The sequence below is a fragment of the Phoxinus phoxinus genome (assembly GCF_949152265.1).
Source record: "Phoxinus phoxinus genome assembly, chromosome: 12".
Taxonomy (NCBI): domain Eukaryota; kingdom Metazoa; phylum Chordata; class Actinopteri; order Cypriniformes; family Leuciscidae; genus Phoxinus; species Phoxinus phoxinus.
Window position 1 is genome coordinate 20,345,819 of NC_136887.1, and position 23,164 is coordinate 20,368,982.

At 37.9% G+C, this 23,164-nt stretch overlaps 1 protein-coding gene across 11 annotated transcripts in view; it reads right to left on the minus strand.

The window, feature by feature from the left end:
• Positions 1 to 2,767: 2,767 nt before the first annotated feature.
• The window catches only part of gria1a (glutamate receptor, ionotropic, AMPA 1a), a 90,170-nt gene continuing 69,773 nt past the window's right edge, over positions 2,768 to 23,164 (minus strand). For 4 of the 11 annotated variants that reach the window (XM_079629824.1, XM_079629823.1, XM_079629825.1 and 1 more), the window contains 5 exons: positions 18,815 to 19,013; positions 17,728 to 17,975; positions 13,214 to 13,328; positions 10,123 to 10,257; positions 4,336 to 6,777 (listed from right to left, as the gene is read on the minus strand). In XM_079629824.1, coding sequence (XP_079485950.1) covers positions 6,610 to 6,777; positions 10,123 to 10,257; positions 13,214 to 13,328; positions 17,728 to 17,975; positions 18,815 to 19,013 — 865 coding nt within the window. In that variant the 3' untranslated portion in view covers positions 4,336 to 6,609. Of the gene's footprint in view, positions 6,778 to 10,006; positions 10,258 to 12,611; positions 12,727 to 13,185; positions 13,329 to 17,727; positions 17,976 to 18,814; positions 19,014 to 23,164 lie in introns of those variants that run through there. The other 7 variants (XM_079629817.1, XM_079629819.1, XM_079629821.1 and 4 more) reach the window with 7 other exon arrangements.

Sequence of the window (23,164 nt, forward strand, 5' to 3'; positions counted from 1 at the left end):
TGAGCGCATTAGCGTGATTCGTACGCATCACCGTGGCGGTGGAGGAGAGGAGGCAGGGGATCTATCTTTGTCACTGCAATGATGAGCCCGTGTGATTATCAGGCCTCCGCTCTCCGCACAGACCGCAGAACACTGGGAGAAGCTGATGAGCCAACTTACAAACACAATGCTCTTTTCTCTCTCTTTCACATGTGTACGTAAGCATGCCCGCTCTCTCTTTTGGTCTATCACTCCATCACTCCCACTCACATCTGCCCCCTTGTAGCAAACAAATAAAAACAAATCACACCTCTTACAGAAACCCCGCGCCATGAAATATGAAAACTGTGATTTACTCACATTTTTGTAGCTCCAAACTCTTTCTTCTGTAAAAGACATAAGGAGAATGGTTTGAATCCTCTTTTCCAATCAATTACAATTAAACAGGGACAAAATTCACAATTATGACAAAGATTTGAAATTATTACATACTGCAGATTTGTGCAATAATTATGACTTTTTGTAACAGTTTTGACTCATATTGACTCAGTTCATCTCATAATGACGTAGTACTTCATAATAAAAAAGGTCAACATGTCAAAATTTGGACAAAAGTCAAAATTGTGACATAAAAAGGTAATCATTTTAACATAAAATTAAACAAAAGTCATAATTATGGCAAAGATCTTCAGTGTGTCAATTTTTTTTAATGAATTTCATCCTGTTCACATAAACGATTTGTTTTATTCATTCAATTCGTTCAACTCACTGACTCAACAATCCAGTCAGCTAATGGCTGATAGCCTATATATAGTACAGTGCTTTTGCTCTTTTTTTTTTTTTAAATTGAACTCTTCTAACCCTAGTAATTGCATGGAAAAGTAGGCTATGGGGTATTATATGATCTAAAGGGAGATGACTTTCTGTCATGTTTCATGTATGTTTGCTTCTTCAGACCATGTTGATCCATCCACCATGTACCGCGTTGCCCCGAGCCATTCTGTCTCTCAATGATGGGATGGTAATGTCAGATCAGACCCAGATCAAATATTCTGCCCCCTTTACTATTCATGATTAATATCAATCTCGGAACCGAGAAGCTTAGGCAGGAGACTGCATGTCACTTAAGATATCCTTTGCTTGTATTTTTCATAGTACATCACTGCTGCGGGTAATATATGCATGAATGTTTGTGTCTGTATTTTATTGAAAACCTGGACGTGATGCTGGATGGTCTGAGAACCTCTGCTCAGATAAAAGCGGCTGTGACTGACTGGGCTATGACTTGATTGTGCAGACAAAAAGAAGAGAGATAGATTGATGGGAAGTAATACAATTCACAGGGAGGAGTGTGTGAGAAAATAGCAAAGAAAGGAAAAGAAAGAGCGTGGGATTGAGGCACAGTGGCAGGTGTCATGGATCCTCTCATGGCGTCTCACACACCCACACTGCGCCTTCATTATGTATGCTGTTCAGGCCCACACAATCACACACATTACAATGCCACAGTCACAGTGTGGGCAATCAAACAGCTCAGGCTATCCGGAAGCATACTGCTATTTTAGACTGCCTTCAAATTGAGGTTTTCTTTTATACTGGATGCTTTTCAAGTCTTTTTGATTAGATGATGTCAAAGAAGTTATTGCAGAATGCAGGGCCCCAGATTAAGAATACTTGTACAACCGTCAGTTCCGGTCCTTGAATCTGATTGGCTGAGCTGCATTCCAAGAGTGACTTTTCACTGTTTGTATCACTTCGCTTATATGTTTGCAAGTTCTACAGACAAGCGAAAAGGACTGTTCATGGATTAGTGGAGGGAATTTTCAGTGACTTCGGTGATGAGTGACTATGAGTGAGATATTAAAAAAAATAAACTAATTAGTTCAAAATCACTGATTCATTCAGGAATGATTTCTCTCAACTGACATGTTCAAATACACTGATTCATTCAGGAACAAAACAAGACTGTATTTATCAGTAAGCCACTGAATCATTCTTTCAACCGATTTGTTCAAATTATGCTGATTCATTCTGAAATTAAACAAGAAAAGCGGCAAAAAATTTGAATAAGTAATTATTCAACGACCGCTAAAAAAAGTATGTTCTATGTAGTATGTGTGTGTACAGTATGAATGTAATCTGGACGCACTACATTCGCCATGTTGTCATTATCATATGACCAGTGTCAGTTATGTCGCTTAACTGCCATTCACAAATCCTCTCCAGTGGCCTCATGGGATAGTAAAGTGTCTATCAGAATCTCGCTGGAAGTAGTAGGTCATCCGGGTACTTTTTGCCTATTCTTTTATGAGCATTGTGAATTCAGACATATAGCTACTTCTTTTGTCACATACTGTTTTTCGCCTACTATAGGGAAGTATTCGATTTCGGATGCAGCCAATGTCTTTATCAGTAAGCCAATGAATCATTAACTACACTGATTTGTTCGAATACACGAATGAAACTAGACTGTCTTTATGAGTGAGCCATTGAATCATTCACCTTAAGCAATTCTCTCCAAAACGCTGGTTAATTCAGTAACACCAGTACTTTGTGTTGCTTGAAGACTTGATTATTATTCTGTGGCTTTGTATGGAATTATTTCCATTGACGGAGCAAAAAAAAATAAAGTAACTGACAATTTTTGCTTCTAAAATGTCAGTTACTCAAAATAACTTAGTTAATTTAACTGTTGCACCAAAATCACTCTTCAAATCATGCTATTTTTCCGAATATCAACATGGTTATTTACATGTGTCACTGCTTGTTGAAAATAAAGATTAATGAAGAGGATCTAAATGCAGCTAGACTTTATTTACACAGGAACTTGAAAAAGCACTAGGCAGGAACATAATCAACTAAGCTAAATGTGATGACAACAGACAAATAACTGTGATGAACACAGAGCTTACACTGAAACAAACCGATGAACTAAATGAACATTAATAACCCACGAGTAACCATAATGATGAACACAAAGGAAACTGATCTAGAAACAGTGAAAACCAACTGAAAAAAAAATCAAACACATAAAAAGAGACATAACCCTAACAACACAGTTTCATTATTGCTTATTTTTTTTCAGATTTTTTTCCATGTGTTGCAAAGAACAGCAAACACAGCTATACCTGCCAGCAACATGAACAAACACACGCACACGTATACGCACACACAATTATTCTTTTTATTTGATTTTTTTTCCTCAGTGGCCTAAAGCATATCCTTTACTTTAGAAAGTAATGATGTACTGGAAGATCAAGGAAGTTAAGGAGGTTAACTTGTGTCACCCACCTCTGGGGAAATAAGAGACAAACCCAGATTCCATTGCCTGGCTGCAGCTTGCCATGAACAAACGATTCATTTTCTCCAGTGTCACGGCGGATTATAGGACTATGCTGAAAATGCCACATCTGACACTTTGCACAGTATGCCAGCTTTTAGAATAAACTGTCCTACATGGAAATAGAGCAGAACTGATTATAAATCTGATATGCAAATAAAGACATTCAGTCACAACAGAGGCCTGCCTATCACGTGGAGGAATTACACTACAAATCATCTTGACAGAATTTCACAAATGAGTCTCCGGAGCACAAATCTTAAAGAAAGAAAACAAACTTCAGTTATTACTAATGCATCTCTATAGTGTAGCTGAGGGATCCTGAAGGAACTGAAACAGACATGTGATCATTGAAGTTTCAGCACATATATGTTTGTTTGTGAACAATATTGGCTACAGCTGTGACTTGGTTATTTTTTTATGCATGCCAGATTTATCATCTGCTCAAGAATGCAGTTGTAGTATGATTTAGATCTCTGTATGCCTTGATGAGACTTTAAATATGATGTATGGCATCACACCAAAGTCAAAAATGAGGGAACAAACACCTGTTTCTTTGTTCCACATTTTGTTAATATCTCCATAATGAGAGCCATGAGGCATCCCAATTAACTCCTTCCGTTGTTTCTGCAGGGGAGCTCAAATTGACAAAGATTAAAGAATGAATAATTCCTAAAATGAATAGGTTCGAGGCGACATGTGCCAACTAGTTAAACATCAGTGATTATGTGTGGAATGCACCTGTAGGTAATTAAAATACTCTACAGTGAGTCAAGCTCTAGAGATCAGTGGGAAATACATTAAACACCAATCTTTCAGAGATGACCACTTATCAAGTAATGAATGAATAATCACCCTGCTTTTAAGCAATCATTGTTTATGTAAAATAGCAATAAATATTTTTCTAATTTGAATACATAAAAAAAAAAAATCACACCTCATGCCTATTTACGACTACAAATATGGTCAAATGTAATTTATTTCCCATTGTTGAAAAGCCCAGACTCTTGATGATTGTGGTTAGAAAAGTTTTATTCATTATTGATTGAATGTATTTTCCAGTAAAATTTCAACCACATCTCTCCTGTATGATAAAAAACAAAACAAAACAATAAGATCCCAAATAAAATGCTAAAGTTTGTGAAAAAGTCAAGAAGTAGGTGAGCATGAAGAATACATTTTGCATTAAAATACCCCCAAAATAAGAAGTATCAACATTGTTATAGCAGAAACACAAAGACTCTCAAAGACCAGGTTTCTTTCTAACTAATCAAAATCATCATCCTTATCAGTGAGAATATCCGTCAGTAGAATATGCTTCAGCAATGTGTAAAACACCAGTTCAATCAACTCTTCAAAATCTCACAGCGGTATAAATGGTAAATGTCTCACTTGAACTTTACAAATCTTTTACTGCTTATAAAATACTGCTCTCACACGAGGCCATAAAGGACCGCAGTGCTCTGTGCCTAATAAAATACGTCAAGAAAACGGAAAGAAATAGCCAGAGAAATACAAGAGTTTCGATGGCCACACAGTGTGTCATGTTTCGCGGTACAATGGCAGTGTGCAGGGGAAGGCTGAATAGGTAGAGCTGGAAGCCATGTTCTGAAAGCCTGCAGTCATGAAGCCAAGAGCTCTGAAAGGTCAGCTTGACCCCAGGAGCCGATCAATGATATCTCCACAAACATCATCTCATGAGGAGCCTTGTTGCACAGTGTGTCTATAAGACAGAACAGCCTATGTTTGGATATTGTATGCCTAGCTGATCTGCTTTCTTTTCTTAGTTTGTTCTATTAACAGAAAACAACTTAAAAGGATAGTTTACCCCCCCCCCCCCCCAAAAAAAAATCTCATAATTTATTAACCCTCATGTCGTTCCAAACCTGCATGACATCCTTCTGTGAATATCAATGTTTTTGTTAATACAATGAAAGTCAATGGGGTCCAAAGTCACATTATATTCATATGGACAAAAAAATAAATAAAAAATAAATGTCACACTTGTGTGTGTGTTCCACAGAGGAAAATGTCATACGAGTATCACTTGGAACGACATGGGGGTGAGTAAATGATGATAATTAAAATTTTTGGGTGAAGGGGAATTGAGGAGGGCAATTTGTTGAATGGATTTAAATATAGAGTCACACTTTTAGCATTATCAAATTAGCCAAATATGTAAAAAAACTCAATGATGGGCATTTGGATTTGGTGGAAATCTCTGGATATTCCATGCCGGCCTAATTGTAGGTCAACGAATCATTAGCAAAATATCATAATAAGTCCCTTTTTGTTACAGCACCACCATTCAAGAATAATTTCACATAATGCATACTCAATGGCTTCACCTTAATGAGACTCAGTGGTTTGTGTTGGGGACAAACTAGCTCATTTGCCCATAACTGAGGTCAAATTTCCCTCCTTCCTGGGAGAGCTCACAATGAAGTGGCAATCAAAACATGTGGCGGCTCGCTCCCAGGTCTCCGATGAGGTATGGTGCCTGAACCGAGGCGTAGCAGCTATGCAAGGTCCATGAGGTGGGGAATCACAGAGCAAGATTATCAACAAGTTCATTTCAGCTATGTTCTACCAATCGACAACAAATCAAATGTCCCTCGCTCAGTTTCAGATTTACATCAGAGTATTTACACTATCGACAGGTGAGCTGATATGTTTCTTCAATATGCAGGGATGGAGAGAAATAAGCAAAGTTGTTTACGGGGCACTGGATCCATCTTAATGAGTAAGATCTGGCTCATTAGCTTACTTTAACTCTTTTCTAGTAAGTGTAAGGTAAAGGAACTTACAGAAATGCTGTATTTGTCATATCATAGAACATTTCTGTGCAAAAATAACAAAACATCTCCGGGAGCTAATCCTTGTAAAGAAAATCAAGTTAGAGACAACATAGCCGAACACTGATATGAACTAAAATATTGCACACTCAGACAGAAGTAAACAGGTTTATAATATTGGCACATCGCGAGTGTCGAATCAGACACGTGACTTCTCTTTTTTGTTTTTTTAATTCATGACATAAACGAACAATTTCCCCCCCCCAAAAGAGTCCCACAAGCTTGTTATTGCAGCACATTTCCCCCCTTTTTTAAAATGTTTCGTCTTTCTTTAGAAAAGAGTTTTATTGGTGGCTATTCACTGAGAAGAGTCTTCGAGTGCATTTTGGCAGTACAGTGCGTCTGTTGCGGGCGGGCAGACAGACATAGGGGCAGACGGCAGGTGAACGGGAGGTCCGTGCGTTACATGTGACGCGTGCCGCTCCGTCAAGATGGTCACATGCCAGAGGCTCCCAGGCCCATGCTGGCCGCGTGGCTCATGCACGGCAGCGTCTGCACAGCTTTGGGGAAGTCATGTGTGACGATCCGCCCGTTCTCCCCACCGCTACCATTCCCACTCATCCTGGTCAGCGTGGAGCAGCGCATGGCGTCGTTGATGGATTGCTGGGATGGAGATACAACAGCGTTAGACAGGAAAATGGGAATGTTTGAAAGATGCTCAATTTTAGTAGGATGATGATTTAAGCATCTGCCTAATGGAGAATGCACATAAAATGTTTTGTCATGACTGGATAATTAGTTAGACAGCATTTGTGAGGTACATGCCAACAGATTTCCATCTTTTGGGTTTCCTGACTTAATTGATCAGCATGATGGCCTGGAGGGCGCGACACAACGCCTTTAGCAAAGCAAAAAGATGAAACACTAATGAAACTTTTCTGATAATTATGCATTTCAGGAAACAATCCAATATTAGCGATATTGCTATAATAAATAACAATAGTAGCACTTTATTCCACTTGAAAAACTACTAATTCCACAACATACGCTCATTGAAAAAATGTGCATCTACCTAATTTTTTGCAAAAGTCATACCTATACATACAATTACCCTCAGTTAAAATGAACCCCACACAGCAACATAAGGGGCTTTCGCACCAGAGGAACCTTTTCAAAGTTCCTAAAACTATTGGCGGAAGAACCCGGATTTTGGCGTGTTCGCACCGCAGAACTAGGAACAATTTTAGTAGGAACTCCTTTTGGAGGAAGTAATTTAGCTCATACTTCAGAGTAGGGTCTAATCCAGCACTATAGGAACTATTATGTGACGTTAGTGTACGCTGATTGGCCGAACCCAACACCAGCACCCGCCATTTAAAAAAAAAAAGCTTTGTAAACAGATTATAGCCTATATATTTACTCCAAAAACTAACTCTACGAACATGGAAAACAGTGATAGATGGGTCTCTTAACCTTTACATTAAAGAGCAAATCCAACTCTTTGAGGGGACCAAGCCAAACATGATTATGTATTTCTGCTCAGCTAGCAACACTGGACATCAACCACACTGCATACGCTAATAACTTTTCATTACTGTCTACTTTCTATATATAATAGTTATAACGTATTAGAAAGGACTGTTAGACAGATAATGAACTAATGAACAAGGAGAATGCGAGCACTGTGTGGCTCTGGCTGGCCGGCGTTCTCAGCGCCATCAAAATAAAGGTACGCCGTGCTGTCGAAAAAAAAGTCACAACAACAAGCGTTGCTTACGTCACTTCAGAGTTCTTACTGGCGGTGCGAATGCAACCAGGAAAACGTTCCTAAGGGAACCATTAGTTCTCAGGGAAAGACGCTGGTGGCTAGTTCCTAGAACTACTCGGTGCGAAAGCCCCTTTAGTGTCGGCCCAGATGCGGCCCACGTCTGGACCGTGTGGAATCCATGTGTACCAGATGTGAGCCGGATCTGGGCCGACACTATGTTGGTGTCTGGGACACTACTGGCAGTAAAACAACTTTTATTCCTTTTTAAACATATTATGATTACAGTGGCAGATTATCGATTAATAAAGACTAATTGGTTCCTTGCACTTTTTACCATAGTGCATGATTTGTAAACTAATACTTTTTTATGTTCATCACATAATGAGCTCCATAGGGCTTTTTTTGAAGGTAGTAAACTGGCTTGGTCGCTCACCTGGTACAGCATTGCGCTTGCGATGTGGAGCACTCGGGTTTAGCATTTCACTTTGAAAGTGTTGCATGACATGCAAGCAGCGATGTAATATAATTTAGCAGAAATGTCGCCACAGGCACGTTGTTTCCCATGAGCCTGTGTTGCAATTCCATGCTGTGCTACCCATAACTGTACTGAGCACTCGGTTCACAATGATTCGCTATGTGAACGACCCTTATTTGCATTAAAGATGTGTTGTGGGCTAATGCTGTTGTGTTGTCAATTTTTAATTGCTTTGCTGCTGTCGTTGCATTGTGCCCCCAAGGACCACCGTATTTAGGCCCTCAAAACCAAAGCTGACACTGTAAAGCATCTCTGACATGTGGGTAGACAATAAACAGTCTTGATAGGCGTGTAACACGAGCTTAATTTGCTACGGTGGTGAGGAAGTGAGAAATGTCATCGTTTTATTGCTGCTGTTGTGAAGAGCAATCCGCTATTGTAGTCACAGCCAGTGGGCCTGAAACCAAGGCTAATGATGTGTCCCTTTAAATCGCATTTTTCCAATCTAGGAATGATTTCATTGCCCTACACTAACGCTTTGGGGGATGAAGCTATACGCCTGATGCAGACTAATTAGTTTGCCCATAATGACTCAGATTCCCGCTCGCCTAATATGAAAAATGGACAGCTGTGAAATGTGACTCCTGTCAATTGAATTAACAAAGCAAATCTATATTAATCTGTGCTATTATAGCATTACACGAGTGTGTAATACCCAGCTAAACTTGCTACAAATCCTACTTTGGGTAATTGCCTGTCATAAAGATACTTATTACAAAAATCACACTGAGGTATCTGTATATTCAACGAGTTACGTTCAGCAAGGACCTTTTTTTTTTTTTTTTTTTTGCAATGGTGCTTCTTTGATTTGTAAGTTTGGCCTGAATAAAATAAATTATTATTACCTGATACTTTTAATCAACTGTGCATTAGCAAAAGTACATTAGGTAAGATCTGACTTGGGTCTTAATGTATGAAGGAGCACACAAGCTGAATGAAGCATAATCATAAATCTAGACTGACTATTTTCGGAGTCATGGTGGGAAACAGAGACCGGCAGTGTCTCCGGGGAACACTTGCTCTGTTTCATGAATGAACAGAGACACGATGCATATAAACAAAGCTCTAGTCTATGGACAGAGAGGCTAGCAGCCAACGGGAAACTGAGGGGAGCAGGAAATAGAGGGAGAGAAAGAGATAAAGGGAGATTGGATTAGAAGTATTAAATAGGGCTGTCAAGATAAATGTTGTCTGCATGTCTACACGCCAACAGTAAAAAATAAATGATAAAAAACAAATGAAACAACAATTTTTTTTCACTTTTTTAATTTAAAATAAAGTAAAAATTTTTTTTAAATAAAATGAATAAAATAGAGATATTTCCCAGCAAATATTGATTTTAATATTATTAAACAATCATATACATTTTTGTAGAATTATCATAATTTTTTTCATTAATTTTTTTTGACAGCCCTAGTTTTAAAACAACAGTGTAAGAGAAACAGAAAAAGAAGAGGTTGTGGAAAAAAGGATGATATTGAAAGTGGGCAGCAGAAGCTTTGATTCTGGTGACGGTTAGATGGGGGGGCAGATAGGCTGCTATGTGGGCAGGATGTGGCCTAGTTTTCCGCGGTACTTGAGGTTCCTACCCCAGAGTGCTTTATATCTTAACAGTGTCGGGACCGTACAGGCCGTAACTCTGCAGCTCAGTGTAGCTGCTGTCTAAGGCGGTGCAGTGAAAGGCCTGAGTGGCCCGCGCAGACACCTTCATTCTGCGGGACTCTGTTCTGGACTTGTAGCAGAACTCCACCAGGGCCACCAGCATGGCCAGTCCCAGACCACCGATCAGAATGTAGAAGACCCCAGCCACATTGCTGAGGCTAAGAGCACTGGTCTTGTCCTACAGGAGAAGGAACAGCGTCTTAGATGAGAGTTACTGTATACACTGTTAACAAATTCACATGGACAAAGACAATACAAGCATTCCTGTAAATTACATATAGGCCTACACTTTTATGCATTCATCACCAAACATAGACATTGAATATAAAAGCTAAAATAAGAACAATGTTTGCAAGTTTGCTTAAAATGTTTCCTGCTCAGACATGACCTGAGTATATAATATCATTAATATAAAGATTTAGTTTCTGCTTTGACTGTTGAAGTGATATCTTGCATTATTGCTGAATGATTTTCATAAATCAATAATAGTATTCATTATGAAACATCCTATTATATTAGTAACTAATATAAATATAGTATTATATTAAAATACTATTATAATATTAACTTGTAAATAATTCAATAAATGTTAATACTATTTATATGAATATGATATTTAACAACATAACTAATAATAATAATATAATAAATAATAACTGTTAAATTATATAGGTTAAACATCTAAACATATATCAAACATAAATCTTAAAACATGGCACAAATGGTCATTTAGGCTTTAGGAACATGCATTCATGCAGTAACACAGGCAGTCTGTGTTCACCTTTGACTAATTTAATACTTATTTGTTTATCCCTAGTTAGCATCTCCATAAATTACAATATTTTAAAACATACACATACAGTATAACAGCTGCAAATGTTTATATTAGTGGTTGGCACCCATGCAGCCCAGGCCATGAATCTAAGGAGATTTGGATATGTAGTTGTTCAAATATTTCATATGGACAATAACAGTCTAAGGAGCTTAACTGGCGTGGAACCGGTTCTCTAAGAAAGGCAGTTAACACTTTACAATAAGGTTTCATTTGTTAACATTAGTTAACTAGCATGAATGAACTGATAAATAAATTTTTTACAGTATTTAAAAATATTTGGTAATGTTAGTTAATAAAAAATACAGCTTGTTCATCGTCCTGTTAATTCACAGTGCATTAAGTAATGTTAACAAATACAACTTTTGATTTTAATAGTGTATTAGTAAATGCTGAAATTAACATGAACAAAGATTAATAAATGTTGTAGAAGTGCAGTTCCTTATTAGTTCACGTTAACTAATGTAGCTAACTAACGTTAACTAATGAAACCTTATTGTAAAGTGTTAGTTACTGAAAGGAAATCTAAGAGAGGTGTGATGTGGTGTGTGTGTGTGTGTGTGTGTGCCATGCAGGTGGGTTTGGTGTGGTGGGGGTGTGTGGCGGCCGGGGCCTATGACAGCACAGACAGCTGTCCACTGGGTTTGCATCCAAATACATGCACACTCCAAGGGCAGACAGAAGGAAGAACACAGAGGCTGAGAACCACAAGGGGGCTTGACTCTTACGGATGATCAGAGTCTCTCTCCAGAGCTCCATTCAGACCACCAGGCTATTTTAAACAAAGTGTGTGTATCATACAGTGAGTCATCCAGTCTATAATAATGGCCTTTTCACCTCACGACTCCTGGAGCTAGACATACTATTACTTACAATTGAATTAATAATATAAAAATCATATTATATATTATAATTATTAAATACATTTCCCTGACTTATTCAAAAAATGGGAAGAAAGAGCTTACAATTTAATCTAATTTATTTAATTTTAGAATCTAATTTATTACTACATATACACAAACATAATGGTCGGAAATGTACACTAAAATACTACTCTTGTATTTTTTAACAAATAAATACAGCCTTGGAGCGTAAGAGACTTCTCTCAAAAACATTTTTCATTCTTTCCAACACCAATCTTTTGATTAGTAAAGGATAACACTGCAGGGTGCAAACTGCAATACCACAAAGAAATGCACACAACTTGACTTTCCATTTCCAGTGTGATGAATGAACAAGAAAAAAAAGCAGTTTTGGATATTTTTGACCTGACTGTCAAAAGGAAAGATGCTTTTACACAAAATTTTATTAAAAATGCGAAATGGCAAGTGTCTACTACCAAATTGGTAACTGGACACAAGTCACATGCATAAGGACACAAGTTTGTATACTTCAGTACTAGCATGTCTACTTCTTTGCTTGCAAACCTGTAAATTAGTAAGTAGTAGGCTATATAAATATTCTACTCCGAACACAAGTGTTTTAAAAGTCATTAAAAATACCAGCAGTTTAAATTTAAATCATGCATCAAATATATTCAAAAGCCTTTTATTTTGCCCTCTGCCAGCCCAAATGAAAGAATACAACTCTGGAGAGAGAGTAAGAGCCGCCCATGTCCAGATTCCTTACTGAACCTTCTGAAAGGGTTCTGGGAAGGCTAAACTGAGGGGAACAGAGCAGGACCAAATGTGTGAACTGACCTTTCTTCCGGAGTCCTTGCTTCCACACTCCCCCTTATCGTACCACCATTTGTTTTTCAGTTTGTCTAAGACGGCTTGCTCACTGAGTTTCAACACCGCTAGGTTAACTGGGATTCTTCAACCAGGGAAATAACATAAATAACATTATCCATGTTATTTTATGTTATTCAGCACACATTAAACACATACCCATCAATATCAACTCAACTGTTGTGTCTGTTTTTTTTTTAAATGACTGCACACATATCAGAAACATGTTGGTAGTTCATTGTAAAAGTGATATGGGTTAATACTCCATCTAGCGATGCTTCCTTGCTCCCTGCTGCAAGATGTGCATTATTATATCACTTTGGGTAACCGGCAGACCGCAAACACTCCATCTGGAATAACTTGAATGTGGTTGGCTATTATTGACTATTTGCCATGATACGCCATAATTTGATCAAAACTTTACTTGCTATTAATCAAACAAACATTTGCTAGTGGTAAGCTCAATTTAGATCAGATTGTTTTCGTCTAGAGTGTTTGGTCGGCGTGAGTTGCCGGTTACCCCCCATGGTAGTGGTGGTTTTACCCGTTGGGTTTGTCACATTGGGGCTGACCTTGGAATCACCTCCTCCGCTGCCACACTCTCCCTTGTCGTACCACCATTTGTTTTTCAATTTGTCCAACAGGCCTTGTTCATTCAGTTTTAACACTGCCAGGTTTACTGGGTTTCTTGAAACGATAATGAAATAATATTTTGGTCAGTGTCAGCCCAGATAAACCATTTTAGAGACAGTGTGATGGGAGAACAGTCACTGCTCTATGTAGGTTGAAATGTTAAATGCATGGCATTTGCAGTGGTTTTGCCCTGAGTCTGTATATAAACTATGTTAACATGTGTTTTAATGGAGAACAATGCTTTTGTTAGTGGCCTTTGTGAAAGACAGGTTTTATGAAGCACAAGAACAAGACTTCTTCAGACAGAGGAGAAGAAAAAAGATGTCCTTAGATGTCCTTGGTTTTTGCTGTCTGCATTTGGTTCTTCCCTGAATTGTAACAATGATATTGAACTGAATCTAGACTGAACACTGAACAACCCTCAGACCAAACTGTTTCTTTCTTTTTTTCTCTGTTGAATACAAACAGAATAATTTTTCATCAAAATTGCTTATTCCAGTGAAAGTGAATGGTGACCAAGAGCTGTCAAACTATAAAAACAAGTGAGTAATACCTATGTACACAGTATGTGTAATATAAAACAGTGTGCAGTGTATATGCAGTATTTATACATATACTGCCCGGCCAAAAAAAAAAAAAGTCTGTTTTGATATAAATAGGCAAATACTTAAGAGTCTATGACTGGATTATTATTGCGTTGATTATTATGTTTCTAGCATGTTATATGTTTGGCAACAGTTCTTTTAACCCTAATTGATGGAGTGTATAGTTTTCTTTCTTTCATTTCTTTAACAACCATGTAGAAGACACATCATGGCCATATTCCAGGATGACAATGTCAAGATTCATCAGGCTCAAATTGTCAAAGAATGTTTGGGAGGGAGCATGAAGAATCATTTTCACATATAAATTGTCACCTCTGAGTACAGACCTTAAATTCATTGAAAGACTTTGAGATGTGCTGCAGTAGACTTTACAGAGTGCTTGACTCTTGCATTGTCAATACAAGATCTTGACCAAAAATGTATGCACTTCTTGATGGAAAAAGCATCACAATATTTACATTTTTGGTCAAGATCTTGTCACTACGATTATGGAAAACTGACTGGCTAGTTCATTTCACAAACAATGCAATGCACCATATTTTAAAATACACAAATGTAAAGTAAATATAAGATTTGAGAGCTGCAGCAGATACGTTTCTAAGTATGGACTACTTTTATGGTGCTTTTTGTCATTTTTGGAGCTGGGTCACCATTCACATTCACGGTTTGGAAAGGAGCAGCATGAACATTCTGCTAATCTTCTCTTTTTGTGTTTCATAGTAGCAAGACCATTATACATAACAAATATAATTTGTAACCCCCCGCCCCCCATGACTCATATCAGGAAACACATCTAAAGCATGTGTCTCTCTTTTCATCTTCTCCTCCATCCTCAGGTCTTAAACACCCCATACAGTTCAAAGGCACAAATATACATCTCCTCACGACCCACAGAATCGGCTGGCCGATCTGCGTTGTGAGCAAATGTCGTCTGCAGCTCTGCCTGTATAGGGAGTGATTCTTTGGCTTGATAAAACCCAGGAATTCTTTCTAATCCCAGAAGTACCAGACAGAAAGAAGTCAGAGAGTGTCTCAGGAATGAGAAACAAACAGCTACATTCAATTTGATGAGCATTTGCTTCAGGAGGTGGCAGTGCTTTGGGTGAGATGATTTCATTGACTAAACTCAAAGAATGGCACAGATGAATAGAGATAAAAGGGCGCACACATCAATCTTTAGGGCTGTCAAATCTTGACTAAAACAAACTGATTTAAGGTATCAGTTTGAGATAAGACAAGGAAAATGTGGAACAGCTGTCAAAATGCACCGAAACAACTGATTATTCCATCAGTCAGTAAACTAACCTATAAAACACAAAGTGAAGTACATGTAAAACAAGTTCAAAAGATCCATTTACATCTTTGTTAAGAAATTGATCATTAAAGCAAAATGAGACTAGCAGACCAAAACATAAAACAGTAAGGTTTAAAAATGATCCCTATTAAAGCCTTTGATCAGAATAATTCAGTCGCAATGTTGCATTTAAATTTTTTAATTTTTTATTCATTGTTTCTTCTAACTACATTTAAAACATGTATTATGTAAGCATTTTAAAATATTTGTCATTTTTTATTAAAATCTCAATTAAAAGGTCATTGCATTTTTGCAGATTAGAGGATTAATTAGATTTTTTTAAAATAGATTTATAGACGTAAAAAAAACAAAAACAGTTTTTGCACCTAACACAAGATCTGATCAGTATGGAACTTTGTTTCCGCTACTAAGTAAAAAATGCAAAAAAGGTAATTGTGACTTTTTATGTCACAATTCTGCCTTTTTTTCTCCGAATTGCGTGATATAAACTTGCAATTAAAGTTATAATGTCAGAATTGCGAGATATAAACTTGCAATTATGAGTTATTCTGAGGTGTAAAACAAGCTTCCATAGATCTGTGCCAGATGTCTATAAATAATACAATTGGTTGACTGTAAATAAAGCCATGAAATGCAAAATTCAGTAAAGACACACAGGAGCATTATTACATTTTGACAACTGCACCACATGGTTAGTTCAGCAAATCACAAACATCCTAAATGCTCAATTCAGTTTTTATTGATTTTAACAGAGAGAGCAAAGTTTCCCATTGTCTTTCACGTGTTGAAATAATGCAGTCGGTGCCCATGTAGAATCAACCGGCGCATGTAAACGTGTCAGTAAGGGAGTTGCTCTCTCTCAAAATCAGATATACACCGCACAGCTGGTAACTCAACAGACAGAGAAACACATTTACAAAATTCATTTCCGAGCCTCTTTCACTCTTGCTGTCAATGTAATGGCCAGCTAGTATTAAATTTAATTCGAGTCCTGCCCTAGGTGGCAAGATGGAAGTCAGTCATTTACATCTTGTATCTGATGTCTCTCTCTTTCCCACTCCATCCACCCTCTACCCCTGTTCGCTTTGCTATAAGGTGACCCAAAAAATGACTGTACAATTGCTATGAGGTCGTTTCCCCAAGGAGCTTATCTTATTAGAGAGAGATGGAGTTATTGAGGTTATTTCAAAAGCTCCAAATTGCCCTTGCGAGGCCCTTTGCACTGCAATGAATGTAATATCATGTGGGCCATGGTGTATTAGTCAGATGGGTACATTCAAGCACAATAAATGTGACGTTAATGATGGTGGTGTACAATTGAAATAACAACTGTTCACCTTATATTGCAGAGAATATAAAAGAAACATGTTAATGTCGACATTCATCTTTAGAAGTGGCTTGCATAAGAATAACAACTGATTGCCCAATTTCTTCATGCACAAGTCACTCGGTGAGAATAGAGCTTTCGTAATTCGGAATGAAGGAGAGAAACTGAAATTAGCATCCAGTAGACCTATAGCTTCAAAGTGCCTGTCGTGAATAATGTCTGTGGTGTCTCAATGGGCTCTGCCGAGCGGCGCTGCTGTTTAATGAAAGGACGGCGAACACACGTGTTTCCTAAAGAGCTTCTGAAGAGCGCGCGTCATTTTCCTGCCGTTTCTTATGCAAGCACTTCTGGTGGAGTGTGTTGAAAACCCCTTCAAGCTACATGAGGTAGAGGCGGGATTTTGAACAGCTCCACACACATATGTAACACCCACACGACAGGATGTTCTGTCATAGCAGAGGCTGCTTAGCACAGTACTTCCACCCTCGCCCTTGGTTCAAATGATCATGTATAACATCATTAAAAAGTCCTTCAAAAGAGAAACCAGATGAGTTCAGTGAAGCCACACCAATTTGGCAAAAACGTCCACCCGGAAACCAGGCTTCTTTTTTTTTTGGGGGCTGTGCCGCGAGTATTAAATTAAGTCACTGACATTCTCAGCACAAACCTGTTGTTTTGCTTTGAATGCGTCTTATTTGCAAAACTCAGCAATATTTTCCTGCAATCATGTCAGCAAAAAAATCATCAAAAGATGGAGAAGAGCACATATAGTTCCACATATAGATTAGGCAGTGAACCCAAGCACACTTGGCATTTTAAAGAGCTGATTTAGGAGCCTGGACTGCAGTGAGGGAGTGATGCTATACCGTTTCAGTAAAGTATAGCAGAATGCATTAGTTTGCGGAGTCCTTCATAATCTATTCAGAACTGGCTTGCAAAATTGGGAAATGCAACATGCAAATATCTATTTATTTATTTGGCTATGTTTGTGCTGTGACATGATTGGCGTACTCATTTTAACGAATTCCCATTTGTTTCTCTTTTATTTTAGCTAGTAGATGATGTAAACTTAAATGTAAAAGTTTAGCCAAGGTGAGCATAACCCCTTTAGTACTGTATCCAGCCTCTACCACAACTGAACCACCATCTGATGTTATTTTCATAATGGTCAAATACAGTCAGCATACAATGGACAGCTGGCTTTACCTGAGAGCTGATCCTTTGGGGGTTGCGATGCCATAGCCTTTGGAGTCCAGGTTCCCTCCGACCTTCATAGTGTCACAGGGTTTGCGCTGCTCGATGTACTCGTTCATGGTAGACTCCAGCAGATAGGCATACTTCCCCTTGGACTTCCTCACCCGTATAACTCCTTCATCTGTGGTTTTCACAAACACTGAGGGGTCTGCTGATTTCATATAGGACCACATCTTCTCAAAGACCGCAATCTTTGACCTCTAAAAGAGGAAAGAAAGTGAAATATTATGCATTTGCACACTGTAAAAAGTGGTAACGTGCAATTGTTTTGCACTTGTTTTGAAATTGTTTAACAACTGTTTTAAATTACCTCTCATGTAATATAGCCGTTTGTGAATGTAAAAATCGAAAAAGTTTCAAAGATCAAAGTGCATGATAAATGGAGTTACCGTTTCCCAAAAGAACGAACCGATTCTGAACTGCCTGAAAGAGTCTAGCCTTACTTTCTAAACAAACCTACATAGGTTTGTAGCAAATTAGCATAATACCAGTCTATGATCTTCAATGTCTTTCCAAAACAACGTCTACTTTGAGCCGCTCTCAAACACTGCAGTTGTAGCTGAGGTCTGGAAGTGTGTTGTCTGCGCTGCGAAAGCAAGTCTACGTTGCATGCATTTCAAAAGGATGAGGACTCTGGCTCATATTGATGATAAAACTGCTGCTAGCGTTACTGTGTGTATTGAAGCGCTGAGGAAGCCTCTGGAGCTGAAATTCAGTTATGGTAATGGTCATTTCACTACATGCTATGAGTGGTAGACCAATCACAACAGACTGGGCCATCTGACCAATCAGAACAGAGTAGGCTCTTGGAAAGGAGGGGTTTAGGGAGACTGAATCTTCAAACTGACAGTTTTCAGACTCTTTGAGAAATTAGGTGATGCACAATGTATATTGTATATGTGTTTTTCGACCTTGGATGCATGTAAAACTCTTGTAGGGCACCTCCAAAACAAAATTAGGAACCTTTAAAATAGCATAATAGGGTCACTTTAAATTTCAGTGATGCTGAATAATTCCCCTCATTCATGGCACCTCTCACCCTAAAAAACTCCTTGGTGGAGCCGGCGTCTAGAGTCCCATAAGCAATCTCAGTCTGTTTGGCCAGATCCTCTGCACTCTCGATGGGGGACACCATCCTCTCCACTGTGAGAAAAGCAGCTAGGTTGGCTGTGTATGAGGAGATGATGATTAAAGTGAAGAACCACCACACACCACCCACGATACGGCCAGAGAGAGACCTGTGGAAACATACACGTACAGTATATGTGAATGCAAATATCCTCAATAACTTTTAATACACTTTAAATGCCATGTTTAAAATGTGTCTTTGTATTATAAAACTAAAAACCTAAAATTAAACTAAAAAGTTATCAGATGTTAGTGTAACATCATGGCCATAGTTAATGTAAATATTTAGCAAATTTAAAAATGAATATACAATTTTCAAACTGTACATAGTGTTGTAGTGCCTAAATTCACTTCTAACATTTAAAATGATTGATTTTAGTTTAAAGTGTTTTATTTTTAATTGACAATACCATTCAAAAGTTTGGGGTTTTAAAAGAAGTCACTTATGCTCACCAAGGCTGCATTTATTTAATCAGAAATACAGCAAAAACAGTAATATTGTCAAATATTATTACAATTTAAAATAACTGTTTTCTGTTTTCATATATCAGTGATATCAATGTTGATAAAACTTGAATGGTACTGCACATAGAAAAAACTTTACAGAAAATGAACATCAGTCATGATGATCAGTTATCAGTCAACAAGAACATAATTATCGGTTTATGAGTATCAGACAGAATTTCACTCAGGAACTGAATATTTTGTATCTGTGCTGCTAAATTATTCAGAGAAACTAATGGAAATCACATGCTCAAATGAAGATCCATTATGAGTTTATCAAGTGTACCCATTCAAAAAATCTAATTTCTGTGGAGCACTGAACATTTACTTAATCCTAACTGCGTTACAAATACTGGCCGGCATGTACTGTAGCTTCTCAGCGCACACATTGATGCTTACACTGGTCGGTGGTCTAGTCTGTTTGATACACTGCTCTCTGACTCCACTCGGCTATAAACTCTTAGTGAAATGTGCTGAGACGAGATAAGGACCATCACAATACAACTCACCAGCAGCGCTTTAATCTCACTTTTAGAAAGTTGCCAGTATGTTAAAGTAATACATGCATGTTAATTGTCAGGGATTAATGGTGATGAGAACACTCAGCCGCCATTGTAATTGCTCTTAAACCAACAATAATAATAATAAACCCTGAAAACAACAATGTGTCCAAATTTGACTAAGCAGTACACATCACGGTGTGTGAAGAAAGTTCCAGGGAAAATAGCAGTTCAGTGTGTGGTGGAACAGGAAAAGCTGCTTTGATAAAAACATAAACAAATGCACGGTTTAATCGCTTAAGCTGTGAGGGAGGCGAAACCCATCGTGATGAAAGGCTGTCAAGATTGCAACAAACAGAAATATAAAGGCAAGATCCTGTGAACCCTTTGAATCTGCAGAGATTGTCAAAAGGGCAAACAAATATATATTTAAGAGAAAGAGCGTAACGGATATTTGATTTTATTCTTTAAAGGCTGGACTGAGATATCTCCGCTCACAATTTCCAAGGTTAAAAAAAAGGAAAAAACAACTTCACCCCTGGCTAAATCCTGGCCAGAACACTATGTGACAAGAATATTTTTTAAGCATCTCTTAGTTTCTGCCAGATCTTTGGGGGTGGTCTCTAATCCCATGGCCTGAATGAAGCTCAGACAGGCGTATGAGATCAGTTGAATGTCTCTGAGGGAGTTCTAAATGGTCTACCTGCAGGACTAGAAGGCATAAACCGAGTTCCTGGCAGCCGGGCGGCATAATCTTCTCTCTCTGCTGGAGTAAAGGGTGGGGTTAACGGCCTATATGGTGAATCCACCTTGATAGGTGAGAGCCAGGAGACACTGAAAAATGTTGGTGTAGGATTTCATTTGAAAAAGTTTTCACAAATCATAAAAAACAAAAAAACAATACAGTGTAGCTAACAGGTCTATAGAGTGCAACTAAGGATGCACCGAAATGAAAATTCTGCGCCGAAACCGAAACATCTGGATGCACTTGGGAGAAAACCGAAAATGTCTTTACATTTTTTTAAATTAGTTTCTTCTTTTTATTTTTATTATATATAATTGTATTATTATTAGACTTTTAAATTAAATGCAATAATTGTACTATTTTATTTTAATAAAAAAACTACAAGCCAATAAAATAAAATAACCAGACTTTTATTTAAAGTAACAAACAAAAATTGGACAGAAAATAGCCCTATATTAAAATAATATTAAATATCAATACATTCTTCTTCTTTCAGTTCTATGCAGCATACTCGGATTAAACGGATTCATTTTTTGACCAATTATCAAAATAAAGTATAGTCCTAGAAAACTATGATTATCAGAGCATGTGAGCAGATAGCAGGGAGTGGATCAGTGAACGAGAGGGTAGCGTCATTTTACCAGGGTTGTCCAGCACGGCTATACACACCATGTTACAGGAGGCCGAAATTTCGGTGAATCCCCAAGTGCAACAGTTGGGTTCCGAAAGTAAAAACTTGATTTTGAACGACAACTTATTAACCTCTAAAAACAGACTTACTGAGAGCTACAAGGTTGTTAATAGATGGAATTTGCTAAAGACGTCAGTCTGCATTATTTCATCTTATATTTTTACAATATTTGTGTTTAACAGTGAAATTCCTGATGAAATTAAGGCGTCTTAATGGCGCTGTACAGGAAATGACACCAATCAGAGTCAAAAAAAGCAACATGCTCCAAAATAGCTCTTTACTCCCATGAAGCACTGCAAATGTCATAATCAAGTCGAACTCCCACATGCCTTAAAAATACTGAATTGTTTGTAGGTAAGTATATATGCATACTTTGCAATAAACTTAAAATATATGGTTTTTACACATTTAAAACTAGGCCTACTCATTTATGTTGATTAGATTTCTCCATCGGTTTTAATTCAATTATGCTGTTCGCAATGCTTCATGGGATTGTAGTTTTTTTTCCTCACTAAAACCGCTAATACCTTTGTCGTTTTGTCAGATTTCCAAAATATGTTTTGCTTCAAATCAAAGTTTTGTTGTGAATCACCTCGTAGCTGATTGGCTTGGGTTGGTTCAAGACTATTTTAAAATCCCAATAAAAATAAAATTTTAAAAAACTGCGAGATTCTTACTCATGTCTAGGTTTCATTTCCGTGTTCTCTCATTGCATGAAATGTGTTTACAAATCCAGTTGTGAACAGAAAGCTCTGTAAGCACTTACTGTAGGATGGGAAATTTATTTGCTGAATGGTTTAGTACACAGCAGTATTATAATGTAATGATGGTGGTTAATCAATACCAGGCTACACCGTAAAAATGATTCACGACGGGACTTGCCGAAGTGTGTTGAGTTAGTGCTAAACTGGCCTCATGAAGATGCTGATGTGTTGTGTCTGCTGTTTATTCAGCTTCATAATTCATATTATCACTTCTGTATGGCTGACGCGTCGCGAGTGAGCGCTGTGTTTGTGTTTGAAGCTCCGTCGACTTGATTCATAAATCGTTGATTTTGTTCTTTACACTAATTTAGAAACGAGCATTTTCTATTTTTCCAGCGTGTGAACATATCTCCGATACTACTCTCTATAAAAAACAATCGGATTGCTTTGATATCGCTAGTTATATCCAACTTTCCGAACTTCCGTTACTATCTCTAACGATAGCCCGCTAGCATTGCTCGCGTGGCCTCGCCTATCGACCGTCTTATTTACACTCGAATCACTGAAATCGCTCTGTTTGTGTTGGAGTTTGTGTTTGTGCTTGTGCTTCGAATCGCTTGTTGTGTTTGAAGTTTGTGTTTGTGCTTGTGCTTCGAATCGCTTGTTGTGTTTGAAGTTTGTGTCTGTGGTCGAACCGCTTTGGTTGTGTTTGGAGTTTGTGTTCGAATCGCTTACCTAACTGTTAACGTTAGTTTGTGAGCGTGTGAACATATCTCCGATACTACTCTCTATAAAAAACAATCGGATTGCTTTGATATCGCTAGTTATATCCAACTTTCCGAACTTCCGTTACTATCTCTAACGATAGCCCGCTAGCATTGCACGCGTGGCCTCGCCTATCGACCGTCTTATTTACACTCGAATCACTGAAATCGCTCTGTTTGTGTTGGAGTTTGTGTTTGTGCTTGTGCTTCGAATCGCTTGTTGTGTTTGAAGTTTGTGTTTGTGCTTGTGCTTCGAATCGCTTGTTGTGTTTGAAGTTTGTGTTTGTGCTTGTGCTTCGAATCGCTTGTTTGTGTTTGAAGTTTGTGTTTGTGTTCGAACCGCTTTGGTTGTG